This window comes from Paroedura picta, chromosome 12, assembly GCF_049243985.1.
Source record: "Paroedura picta isolate Pp20150507F chromosome 12, Ppicta_v3.0, whole genome shotgun sequence".
Lineage (NCBI taxonomy): Eukaryota > Metazoa > Chordata > Lepidosauria > Squamata > Gekkonidae > Paroedura > Paroedura picta.
The window spans coordinates 40,625,597-40,639,444 of NC_135380.1; the positions used below are offsets into that span (position 1 = coordinate 40,625,597).

General features: G+C 46.3%; 1 protein-coding gene across 2 annotated transcripts in view; it reads right to left on the reverse strand.

Moving 5' to 3' along the window:
• Window positions 1-13,848, reverse strand: part of CDK5RAP2 (CDK5 regulatory subunit associated protein 2) — a 176,843-nt gene that overhangs the window by 128,296 nt on the left and 34,699 nt on the right. For both annotated transcript variants that reach the window (XM_077305310.1, XM_077305309.1), the window contains exons 12-13: window positions 11,644-11,862; window positions 480-647 (exon numbers count right to left, since the gene is read on the reverse strand). In XM_077305310.1, coding sequence (XP_077161425.1) covers window positions 480-647; window positions 11,644-11,862 — 387 coding nt within the window. The remainder of the gene's footprint in view (window positions 1-479; window positions 648-11,643; window positions 11,863-13,848) is intronic.

Sequence of the window (13,848 nt, forward strand, 5' to 3'; positions counted from 1 at the left end):
TTGTTAATAAGGAAAGACCAAACAAAAGAAATACATCCCATGGGTGAAGACAGGGGGCTGGAACTGAATGAGCCTGTTTCACGAACAGAAGGACTCATTTGGAAGAGAAAAACCCACTCTAGCAGTCAACAGGCTCATTTAGATTCCAGCCACAATTAAGAATCTTGAACTACCCTTTTAAATATTCGTTGCTGGGGCACAAAGAAAGACAGCAAATGTCTGAGAATTTTCTTTATTAGTGAAATCTTGATATGACTATCAATAGCTTTTCTGCAGATTATGGAGAGAGAGAAAAAACCCTAAACCTCTTAGTTTCCAGTAAGGTAAATTATGAAGAGTGCCAGAAGTCTACAATGTAATCAAAAGTGATGGGCTGCCATGGGAAAAAGAAATCAGAAGAGCAAACCCAAAATGGAACATTTTGTTAAAATTCCTACTCGGTTCTTTCCTGTCTTGCTCTGAAGCTCGAGCTTGCCTACCTGGAGCATCTGATCCTTCTGACTGGCACCGTCCATCAAGCGCGCCATGACCAGTTCTTGGCTTTGCAATTTCTGATTGCTTTCACTCAAAAGAGCGTCATGTTGTTCCATTGCCTTGTCTTTCTCAACCATTTCGGCATGAGATTTCTCAAGCTGATTTCGGAGGTCCTAATCGAGAAAAGCCAGGAGGGAGAATATCAGCAAGTGGACAAAAACAGAACAACTTTTACCCAAACACAAAAAAAAGTTTCAAAAAGCTGTTAGAAGTTAAGTTTCACTCTTCATTGCTTTATGTTACTTATATGCTCCATGGGATTCTAAAGAGACCTTTCAAGCCACTGTAATCTGAAAGCAACTCAAAACCCCAAAACAAAACATCACTCTCTCTTAAAATTTATTTTCTGGAAACAGAATTCTTACTTACAACTTCTAGAGCATGTTTTCCCATACAAAACATTTCACAGTTCTGATCTACTAAGTAGATCACATGGACCGGAGATTTAAAACCGTTTGAGAAAATTCAAGATCATTAAATATGGTTTCTTTACTTTTATTGCTCCTCTCCGATCAAGAGAGTGGTAGCGGATCTCCTAACCTGGGCTTGCTTACTTAGAAGTAATTTGCTCTGATTTATGCAAAGGTTGGAAGTAAGCACCACAAAAATCAACAGAATTCAAAATGGCAGCCAGAGAGAAATTTGGGGCAACGGGTGTTGTTTTATTGCCGTTTAGGTAATAATTCAGAGTTGTCAAGTTGCAGCCAACTCATGGCAACCCTTCATGGAATGTTCATGCTAAGAGATCAGCTAAGCCAGGGGTAGTCAAACTGCGGCCCTCCAGATGTCCATGGACTACAATTCCCATGAGCCCCTGCCAGCATTTGCTGGCAGGGGCTCATGGGACATCTGGAGGGCAGCAGTTTGATTACCCCTTCCTTTGCACAGCAAGACCCTCTTGTGGCGCAGAGTGGTAAGGCAGCAGACATGCAGTCTGAAAGCTCTGCCCATGAGGCTGGGGAGTTCGATCCCAGCAGCAGGCTCAAGGTTGACTCAGCCTTCCATCCTTCCGAGGTCGGTAAAATGAGTACCCAGCTTGCTGGGGGGTAAACGGTAATGACTGGGGAAGGCACTGGCAAACCACCCCGTATTGAGTCTGCCATGAAAACGCTAGAGGGCGTCACCCCAAGGGTCAGACATGACGCAGTGCTTGCACAGGGGATACCTTTACCTTGCACAGCAGCTATAATTTACCATGGAGAGCTCCCATCTAAGTGCTAACCAAGAAAAGTGGCATGCCATTGCCTTCCTCTGCATAGCATCCCTAGTCTGCATTGGTGGTCTTCCACCTAAGTACAGACCATGGCAGACCCTGTTTCTGAGTGCTAATGAGCTAGTCTGGGCTATTCAGGCTGCAGTTTAGACACTGAAACTCCTGGAGTCTCTGGAAGCTGTTCCATTCTCACTTTTCTAAAAGTTTATTCCACTGAGCATGCTTATCTGCTCCCTTTATTAGAATTAACAAACATCCACATTCTCCAAGGAACTCAAGGCAGCACCCATTGTCACTTCCCTTAGGCTGAGAGTGACTAGTCTAGTCTTACTGTAGAGGAGTCCCTGAAATCGTTTTTCAGGTGAAGAACCTGGAAGTGATGTCAGCTGGCCATGCCTCCCCGCCATGCCCCTCGTAAGTGACATGTCACTGGAAGTGACATCACCATCCACATTAACAGGCAAGCTCAAGGAGGACTGAGGGAGAGAAACAGGGGGCAGATTATTTTAATTTTTAGTTTAAGGCAGGAGAAGGCTCTGCATCCTCCCAGGCACAGAAACCATGAAAGAGCTTACTCAGACACGGGGGGGGGGGGGGGGGGGGAGGATGAGACCAATAGTTCCTTAGCCTGTGGTTGAATCTCTTAAAGCAAGAGGGGAAAGGTCATGGACACTCTCCAGAACTTCCACAGACTCCAGGGAGTCTGCAGACCCTGGCTGAGAATCCCTAGATTAGTCCAAGGTGACCTAGAAACCTTCATGACAGACTGGATCTTCTGAGTAGGGATTAAATACAGGTCTCTTCCATCCTAGTCTAGTCTTCTAACAACTATGCCACACCAGATCTCCAGACACTACAACAATGAGCAAGTTTTAAGCGACCACTGCTAGCTCCAACAGCCTGTCAGACAGGGGTGCTATTGCTACTGCAATCCGAACATCAAATCACAGCTTCACCAACCAAGCCCGTCCCCTAAAGGCAAGTGTCTTGATCTGATTTGTCTTCATTGCTTGTTTGTTTTTTCCGCTCCACAAGTGAGCAAACAGAAGAAAGTCCATTGTTTTCTATGCCTCAGCTAATAGAACACCCTTGTTGCCGTTCCTCCTCCAAGATGCTTCCTGCCAATGTCTGCCTCAAAGGACCCCTCTGCGGTTAACAGCAGCTGAGCTTGGACAACAGATGGGAAATACTTTTAATGAACGTGGGCTGAGGGTCAAAGCAGGTCCTGCCCCCCCCCCCTTTTGTTGAATGGGTTGAAAATGTTAAGCATAAAGCTCTCATTCAAAATTCCGGGGGAGAGAGGGGGGGTTGCAAGTCCAGCCCAATTAAATCTCATCCATTCCCAACCAAATAATCAAAGAGGGCTGTTCCAGGTACACACACCTAATTAAATCATCTGCATTAAGGATGAAAGCTCTAGATAAGGCGGCTAGACTCAGTAGCTTGGAAGAATTCTTGGATCTGGGTCTTTGCCTCGGAAATTCTATGACTTTGCTGCACAAGCCAAAAGGTCAACTTGTACTCCTGCTACATTCTTTAATGCATTGTCAGAAGAGCTTCATCTCAGATGTGAGGCTGCATTTAGTTCCGCGGTCCCTGGAGCTTTCAAAATCCATCCAAAGCCCCCAAAACGCTAATGCTCCGCAGGAGACAAAGAACACCTTTAATCTGCCGTACAGATGTAGCAACGGAGACGCTCAGTTCCCAGTTGGTCTGCAGAGCTGTCTGGAAAGCTTGGCGGGCAAAACTAAACTTGTTGACTTTGGGGAAGGTTACAGCGGTGCCCGAGTCCAGTGTTCAGTTGTTCCTGGCTTCTGCATGCTGTGCCTTTCTCTAACTTGGGGCCATGATCCCTTTGGAGAGGTTGCTTAAAGCCAGCACTCAAAAGTCAGGGCCTTGTGTGCGTCCGACCAGTCCTGGTGACAGAATCAAAGGCTGGGATTCTAAAGCAGGTAACTGGGTCGAGGAATCGCACGGAGACATGGAAGTAAGCGGCGATGGTTTCTTTCCCGAAAAAAAACATGTGGCTTACCGTTCTGTATGGCTTGTTTGGCAAATTTTGAATACTAAGGACAAGTGTCTCTCTTTGGGCGGAGGGGGGTCCTCCCCACAGCAGGAACAAGTTTTACCCTCAAACCAAAAAGTTTAACACTGAAACCTCCATGATTTTGGTATAAAGGTAGGTCATTGTGATGTACAAGGACAGAGAGGGGAGGGGAGGGACGTCTACTAAATCAGTGGTCCCCAATCTGAGGTCCGCGGCCCGGTGCCGGGCCATGAAGGCCTTGGTGCCGGGCCGCGGCTTCTTCCCTCCCCCGCCCGAAGCCAGAAGCTCGCCAGGCCGCGAGCAAATCGGCCATCGAAGCGGCCAATTAGCTTGCGGCCCGGCAAGCTTCTTGTTTCGGGCGGGGGAGGGAAGAGAAGCTTGCCGGGCCGATTTGCTGGCGGCCCGGAGGGGCCGGGAGGCGAAGCCGCGGCCGCCGGCATGGCGTGCACGCGCGTTTGCGCTGGGGCTGCCGCGCATGCGCGGGCCCCCGGGCCGCCCTCTCCCCACTCACCGGAGCAGCGGTCCGTGACAGCCGAAAGGTTGTGGACTGCTGTACTAAATGACACTGTGGGTTTTTTAACCTTTGCTTAAAAGAAAAAAACCCTAGATAGAAAAGCAGCAAAAAGTGCGAAAGGTTAGCCACAATGAGAAAAAAACAAGGAAACACAGAGCTGCTAACGGCATGGAAGGGGGTGCCAAACTGAGCCGCTCACTCCTCCCTTTGGGCATGCAGAGTGGCAAAGCTCTCCCTGAGAGAAGGTGATTTGAGCACCGGTGTCTGGGATGGAAGGCCAGAACTTTTCACAGTTGCTTTTGCAGCAATGCAGAAGCCCTAGCAGGGGTGGCCAAGCTGTGGCTCTCCAGATGCCCATGGACTACAATTCCCACGAGCCCCTGCCAGAACTGGCAGGGGCTCGTGGGAATTGTAGTCCATGGACATCTGGATAGTCATAGTTTGGCCACCCCTGTGGTACTGCAGCCCACCCCTGACCTATGGCTTCTCCTATCTATCCCTGGTGATTTGCTCTGCGTGCAGTTTTAACTAAGCTTTCTACAATAGGTATATTTTTAAAGGATCCTGTTAAATTTTAATCCCTGACAATTTGTGATTGGTTTCACCTCCTGAGGCAGCCATTTTGGGAATGACACCAACCCCTGAGGCAGTCATTTTGTGGTTGCGTCAATGACCCTGGGTCAGAATATCCATGGTGCCACAGGCTCAAAAAGGTTGGGGATGCCTGTTGCAGACAGTACCCTCAGTTTCATTAACTTCTGTATTAAACAAAACAAAAAACAGTCAGAGAACAAGAAGGCCAAGTGGAAGAAGACTCAAACCCTCCTTCTCCCTGCTGCTTTTCAACCTTAATTGGAAAAGATACAGAATGGACAAGCAACCCGGCTTGATGGTTTTTGAGTGGAGAAAACCCACTGGAGAAAAACATTAGCTTCTCTTTCCACTACATTTCTGCCTGGGTTCACAATTTTTAAAAATGCATAGGAGAAAGTAGCATACAGCTATAAGGGAATGGCCAATTTGGCCCTATAAGCAGGGAGGCAGTGTGTGCATCTCACAGCCTGCTCCCAATTGCTTCACCTTGGTGAAGCAAATGCCAGCATTACCACCTGCTAACGCCCTATGAGGCTTCCTCAAACCCAGCTCCATACAAAGGCTGCCATCCTTAGAATGATTTTATTTTAGAGATCATTTAATTTCCCAACCAGGAGCTCAGATTACATCTCATTCTGAATAGAGTGGGAAAGAAAAAGGAAATGGGGATGGTTCATTTTGTTAGCTTTATGGACTGGCAAGACAGCAGAGCAGCCATCTCGGCTAACATTAATAGAACAGGCTGCAGTTAAGCTCATTCACGGAGATTTTGCACCGGAGCCCTCAAACGGTTTCCTATTTGTCAAATAACAAAAATATTGCAGTCTGCTCCTGGCTCCCACCTGCCTACTTAATGGGCAACAGAGCGCATTCACGGGGGTTCTGGGGAAATGTATTTAACTGTATGAAATGGAAGTGGCTCTCACGCGGAGACACCGGCAGAGGGAAAGATGGCAAGGATGGCAGCTCTGAGAAGAGGAACAGAAAGAGCCCTGCTGGGACAAAGGAAAAAGGTCTGTCCAGCTTCTCATTCTCACAGGAGCCAACCCCATGCCCTCCCACCATTGTTATAGTTCAGCAGATGGTGTTCAGAGGTGTATTGTCTATAATAGTGGTCCCCAACCTGTGGGCCGCAGACCACATGTGGTCCCTCGACTAACTGGAGGTGGGCCCTTTACTTCATCCCCCCTGGCCCTTTACAACACACTTCGGGTGTCATTGTCTCCCATCACTCCCAGATGGGACTATTTCATTGTAGAGAAACAAGCTCACGGTTCCCATTGATTTGTCATTGTCATGAGTTAAAATTTCCATGAAAATAAAATGTTCCTTATGTTCATTGTTGTGGCGTGTCTGTATCTTATTTTGAAGGGATGTTTAAACATCACCATAGCGATCAGAGAGCGTTAGGGCAGTGGTTGAGAGTAGAGGAGTAAACTACCCCCCCCCCCACCGGGCCTCAGTAAAATTGTCAAGCGTTGAGTGGTCCCCGGTGATAAAAAGGTTGGGGAATACAGAGGTGTCAAATGGTCACCACAGATTAAAAAAAAACACATAGTTACTGGGTAGAAAAACAAAATCAGAGTCCAATAGCACCTTTAAGACCAACAAAGATTTATTCAAGGCGTGAGCTTTTGAGTGCATGCACTCATCCTCAGGCTAATGAACTACCATCATAAGAGTGGAAATATAAAGCAAAAGCTAATTCTGTTAAATTAGTAAACTGTCACAACATCCAAACTCAGCCATGTGATAATTCTTTGCTAAAACAGCCAATTAGTCCCCTTGAGTTCAGTTGTAAAATATTTTGATTGACTAAAAATGTCTCCTCCCCCTCCTAAATTACTCAAGCCCTAACTGGGATAGTGTAGGCTAACCCAGCCTCCTTAGATCTCGGAAGCTAAGCAAGGTTGACCCTGGCTAATACTTGGATGGGAGAACACCAAGGGACACCAGAGTCATGATTGGGAGGCAGGCAATGGGAAACCATCTCTGAATGTCTCCTGCCTTGAAAACCCAATGGGATCACCATAAGTCAGCTCTGACTTGACGGCCCTCTCCACCACCACCCATTAATCACTCTCAGAGGACCTTTAACTTGGTGGTTTTAATTAGATTAGTGGATCCTCTCCTCTGTGGAAGATAAAGAGAGAATTACTCTTAAAATACACACCTCACAGCAGGCGTGATCATCTAAAAATAAGGATGCTTTCCTTTTAAAGCTTTGCCTTTATGTTGGCATTTAATGTCTGAAACAAGGTCTACAAACGGCCACACTAGATACTCCATTTTATGATGACCAGGGTCCAAGTTCTTCCACTCCAATTTACTTTCCCTGCAGCCAAAGGGCAGCAGCAAGAATCTCTCCCATACCCATTTCCTGGCCCAAAACTAGCTAATGGGGGTGTTATATCAGCGACGCATTGGTCCAGCTCCTGCCCCAGCCACGAAGCCGAGAAGCTGGCCGGGACGGGGGGGGAGGGCTTCGTGGCTGGGGCAGGGCTACGAGGTCGCGGGAGAGGATTTCAAGGGCTCCTAGCGCCCGCTGTATTTCAGGTACAGCGGGCTTAAGGACTAGTATTGTTATAAATGTTTTAAATGTACTTTGTTCTAATGTCCCGTATACACTACCCTGAAGTGTCACTGTGAGGGGCAGTGTATAAATTAAATGAATAAAATAAAATAAAAATCCTTAATGTGGTATAAATTAGCATCTGCATCCATTCTGATGAACTTCTGAGTCTGCTTTTTGGAAAAAAAAAGCATCCCTTTTACTGCACCATATTATCACAAGCAAGACTTGCGCATGAACTCAAGTACTCCCCTGCACATTTTAAAACCATCGCAGGCAATCCCCACAGTAGTTAAAACTATGCAGAGAGTACGGTCTCCAACCCCTCCTCAAGCCGTTTGAACTGGAATGCTTTGTCAAAAACACATAGGTCATAACAAAATATTATCGCAATAAAAAAAAAACGAAAGCCCAAAAGACACAACCATCTAACTCGACTGAAGTCCTTGGTCATAAAAACTGTCAGCGGCGTGCATGGCTACAAATTTTTGGTGCTCTCCTGCCATTGCAAAGGCAACCTTTATAAGAGCGTTTCCATCACCGTCAATGAGTAAATGTTAAAATCTGTTGCTAAATTGACCGATGGGCTTTTCTATAAAGAGATGCTCTGAACATCTCACTCATAAAACCTTGTAAACAGGGCAATGGAACATTTAGAAGAGCCCCTGCTGTACTATCATGGGCTGAAAGGATTGCCCCCCCCCCCATCCAATCCCAATCCTCCTGCATAGCAGCGGATAGCCACTGAAATGGAAGGAAAGAGCCCGGGCTCTTCTGATAGGCTACACGGTTACACAAGCTAGCTTTCATACTCGTGTGTATGCTTACACTCATAATACCACAGCACAACGTCCACATCAGGAGGCTAAGGCTCAAACAGACTGGGCAAATACATTGTTAACCTATGTTTAAACTGGATTTTAGCCACCAAGGGTTTAACGCAATAGAAATAGGCATACCAAAATCCATGGAGTGTTCTGCTCTGCAAATACAAGCTGGTTGGTAATCGCTGACCCCAAGGAAGTATGTCTGTCCTCAAATAGGGCCAGGACTTGGCGGAATGAGCTCCCAAAGGAGAGCTGGGCTGGCGGAACAGGCTCAGTCATTCAGGCCCTGTAAAACGGAGTTCTTCCGCTAAGCCTTTGAGTTGGAGCCAGTGATCCCATAACATACACCCCCATAGAAACATTCTACTCTAACGTTAAAAGATCAGGCAAGGAACAATGATGACAACTGAGGCTGCTATTAAATACAGATATTATAACAATATATTATATTATATCACTGGCAGTCTTCAAGCAAAGGTTGGATACACACTTTTCTTGGATGCTTTGGTCTGATCCTGCGTTGAGCAGGGGGTTGGACTAGATGGCCTGCATGGCCCCTTCCAACTCTAGGGTTCTATGATAACAACAACAACAATAATAGGATGTGGTCCCAGGTAACACTATTAGAAATGTTCTTCAAGGTTTGTTTTTTGAGGGATCACATTCTGGCAATCTGCCACCACCACCAATTCTAGACTGACCGCTAAAAACAAAGGCATGAACACCCATCTAAGTGAATACTATGCTAGCTTCAGTTACATCAAGAATAGAGGTTGTCCTTGGCCCGACTGATCTGAGGATTTGCCAGTGTTACTGAGCTCTGATGCTCTGCAAAGCATCTCAGGATACAACTCCCCCAACCCTAATGTTTTAAGCACAGGAAAAAAACTTGTTTGAGAGCCACTTAAACTGGAGGAAGGCTCTTCAGGGGATGGCTGGATCGACCCCGGGACCAGCAAAGCCTTTTAGTGTGCAGCAGAGCACCCTCATACCTTGAACGTAAATGCCACTGAGAATGCTATGTGCAATGACTAAAGAGCAAATTTCTTTGTTCTGCTGTTTAAATCCTAATTGTAACTTCTTGTGCAGAATGCGGAAAACTCTCACTTCTTTTCCATTCCAGAGGGAATGAATTTCCACAAAGCGCTCAGATTTTAACCACCTTGATTTGAATCTTGCCTTCCCGCAAACTCATGAGATGGCCCAAGGCAAGCTGCTCTCTCTCGGCCACTCACCTGCAATACAGGAGTAATAATATCGACCTACCTTGCAAGGTTGTCGTGAGGGTAAGAAAATGCATCTTTAAGATCATCAGACCTGATTATTCTTATATACCAGGAGGGGCCAAAACTGTGGCTCTCCAGATGTCCAAGGACTACAATTCCCATGAGCCCCTGGCAATATGCTGGCAGGGGCTCATGGGAATTGTGGCCCATGGATATCTGGAGAGCCTCAGTTTGGCTACCCCTGGTATATACCTAGAAACTTCGCTCTCAGCAATGTTTCTCTTCTCCTTTCTTGCAACAGCAAAGCAAGCCCTCAGATAAGCAGAAAGTACAGTTTCCACTCTCCTCAGGAGAAAGGGCCTGTCAGTGATACGAGTACCTGCTTGGCATGCAAACAATCCCAAGTTTTTCTCAGAGGCTCACTCTGAAGAGAGAGGAGAAAAATTCAGAGAACCAGCAGAGATACAAAATGGCATCTGCGGTTCAGCCATATAAAACTGGAAGGGGGAAGGGGAGGAAATGCTGTAGGAATTGATCTGTGGATGCAGACCGCCCTCTGCTGGGCATCAGTAATATTGCAAGACCACAAGAGGAAACAGATCAGAGGGAGGCTGCCCTTGCTTGCTGTTCTTCCCCCAAGCAGAGAGCTGGGCAAGAGAGGTTTGTTTAAGAAAAGAAAGACGGATTTGGCCCATGGAAAGTTCTCAGCGTACCTTTCCCTTTCACACCTGGGCAATCCCCCAAAGTGTGCAGAAACACCTACCTCTGCGAGGGGTCTCATTTTCACTGCCTTAATGATAGTCAGGGTTTGATTCTCAAAAGAACAGACTGGGAGGCTAGGAGAAATGACACACCTTATACACCCCCCCCCCTGAGATTCTATAATCTCTCAGGCAAGTCCCAAAATCTATTTTTCTCCCTTTTAACCCGACTCTCTTCAGTCTACAACGCTTCGAAGTCACTGAGCATGCTCAGTTCCCATCAGGGGTGTGGTGATGTCCATGGGTTAATCTTCCTATAAACCCAAGCATTACCAAATCCATACTGTATGTGGATAGCCTGAGTCTGCCACTTTCATGCTTGGCACACGCCAGTCCGTTCGCTATTGGACGCAGTAATGTTGCCTTAACTAGAGCCATTCCAAGCCCAGGAGAGGGAGGAAATTGCTCAAGGTGATCAACATGAAAACTTCTGACTCCGAGACAGAAAAGGAAATCTTTCACTTGTGTGTGATGCTGGGGTGGGGGGTGACTTTATGATGACCTGGCATGGTTTTATAAAGTGTCTGATAGAATTGCCGGAATACATTTCATTTAAGAACGTTCTTTAATGGGATTCGGCCTTATTTTTTTGTCGTTTGACGTTGAACTAGGGCAATGTAGATAATATTGTTTAGAACAGTGGTTCTCAACCTGGGGGTCAGGACCCCTTTGGGGATCAAACGAACATTTCACAGGGGTCGCAGGGCAAGCAGTTTAGCCGGGGGGAGCGCCATCCACACAACAGCCTTGTGGGGTAGAACGAGATAGAGCGTTCGTCTGTCTGGAGCAGCTAAAAAGAGTGAGATCGGCATGGTGGGACAAGAGGCAGGACTGAACTGAGAAACCACAGAAAAAAACAATTTATATACAGTCATGAACAATGGATCTTCACACCATTGGTCAGTTTCGGTTTAATTTCTGTGAAATAACCCTTGCATAATTTTATGGTTGGGGGTCTCCACAACATGAGGAACTGTACTAAAGGGTCACAGCATTAGGAAGGTTGAGAACCGGAATTGAAGCTCTGCCCCGCCCCCTTTTATTTTTAGTTTGATTTCTGGTTTTGTCTTGTATATTTTTACATCTTTTGTGTCCTCCTTTATGGGTCAGACAAATACTGTTTTATAAAGCTTTACTGCTGTATCCGTTATTGGACAGTTTTGCACTGTTGTGCTTTTCTGGTGTGCTTTTTGTTTATATGTGTATAATAAAACTTAAATATATATATATTTTAAAAAGAACTGGGGGGAGGAATTCCATTCATTCTTGACTCACGTCCACGAGTAGAAAATCCAGACGTCACATGCACATTTTCTACCTGTGATCTTAAATATGGAAGAAAAGGGACTATTCACATGAATGGTCTTGTCGCTTTTGCTCTTCTGCAGCTGGGCTTCCTCGAGCTCCTTCATGAGCCTCTCCCTCTCCAGCTGCAGATCGGCCAGCTCTTGATCGGTCCTCTTCATTCTCCGCTGGAGTTTGCGGTTCTCCGTGTCTTTGGTCAAATTCTCAGAACGCAGCTCTGCCAGGAGGTTCTCTTTTTCAGTCAGGAGGGCCTGGTAGTCATCAGTGCCCTGGAAACAAAACGGAATTAATTTAGAAGGCATGAGCACAAGTCAGTCAGCTTGCCCAGCTCCCTCTTGGTTTCTTTCGTGGGCGTCAACTATAGAAACAGGACGGTGTAAACGACAGGGCAAGGCCATCCCGGCCCTGGAGCCGGCCTGGTGGAAGGCTCTCCCGAGTGAGATCAGGGCTCTGCGGGACTTAAAACATTTCTGCAGGGCCTGCAAGACAGAGCTGTTCCAGTGGGCTGACGCCCATAAATCCCACTGATGACCAGGCCTCCCTACATAAACCTAAATGATACCATCTGCACGTCCACTCAAACAGTTAACATCTCCCTATCGGAGAAACGGCATTAAGTCCTGATTGTTTTTAATGCAAGCCAATTTTAAAAGGCTTCTATTGTTTTAACTGTTAGATTATGATATGTCGTAAGCTGCCCTGAACCACTGGGGAAGAGCAGCAAAGAAATCTGAAAATAAATAAATAAATGTTGGCATAGGCAAGATCTATAGTACGCTGGATTCAACAACACATAAAGAATATCCTACTGGAGGCATTGGAGGAGATGAATAGTTCTCATAATCCGATTAGGAACTTCTGGATATTTTTCAAATACAATTCGATTGGCTCGATCGCAGACTTCCTGCTCCTTTGCGTACACTTCCTCTTTGCTTGCCTCCAGAACACAGAATGAAATCGCTCACTCCACTTTCTATGTTAAGTTGTTTCTCTTCTTAATATTTTTTTTCTTTTTCGAGAAACCCCAGAAGCAAACCCCAGAAGTGGCACAATCGTGCAGAATATGGTTGGGAAGCATAGCTGAGTACGTACCCACCCTGGGCTCCTCCCCTCCCCACCCCCTCTAGGCATTTTTGGAGAGGGTGTTTGACATGAACATGTATGGTCATATCACCTGATAAATGTTTAAGAAATGTTACAAATATATAAAAAATGCATTAAGTCCCACCCACTCAGGAAACCCTTCCAGGTCCATCAAGAAACCCTGGTTGAGAAAGCCTGCCCTTGCCAAGGGGGAATACAGCCGACATGAGTCAAGCTCCTATTGTAGATAACTTCCAGCCTTGGAGCAGTAAGCCCCTGCCTAGGTTATGAGCAAGAAAGAGCTGGGCAAGCTGCTTCCAAGTGAAGGGAGCTGGCTAAACATTCTTCCAGAGCAGCTGCCCCTCCAAGCACCCTCAGGCCTTGGCTCTCTGGAATACACGGTGGAAGACAGATTTTCAAGACACACTGTGCAGGTGGGCAGGGAACCATTAAGCTGGTAAACCTGTTCCTGGCCAAAGTTTGCAGGTGGGAGTTTCAACACTGATGCTTCCTCCATAGGGGAGAAACATCCCACCCATATGAAAAAGGATCCCCCCCCCATTTTTTATATGCAGGAACACATACATTAGATTTACCACACCCCGAAATGTACAATGGAGATAACAGCAGGATAAAACAAGCTCTAATATAAACTTAGTTCTCAGATGACCTGGGTCTTGACTGTACTGCTTTAAATTTCCAGTGGCTAAATTACTTCTACTACTTGGTATTGTGGTTAAGAGCAGTGGCCTCTAATCTAGAAAACCAGGTCTGATTCCCCACTGGGTGACCTTGGGCCAGTCACCATTCTCTCAGAGCTCTCTCAGCCCTGCCTACCTCACAGGGTGTCTGTGTTAGAGCCGGTCTCTAGGTTGTCTCAAAGATGCATGGTAGGGAAGGAATGATAATCTGCTGCCCAGGAGATTTACATGACCACAAGGATACAGGCCCACCCTGGTCTGTCAAAGAACGTCAGCACTGTATCTTCCTTGCTGTCAGATAAAAAGCCAGGCTAAAGTTCAAAGTAATATAATTTAAGAAAAGCTGCTTTTTTAAAATCCCCCTTTTCACTACCTGAAGGAGTCCCAAAATGGCTTACCTTTCCCCTCCTCTCCCCACAACAGGCAACCTGTAAGGTAGGGTGAGGCTGAGAGAGCTCAGAGAACTGCTCT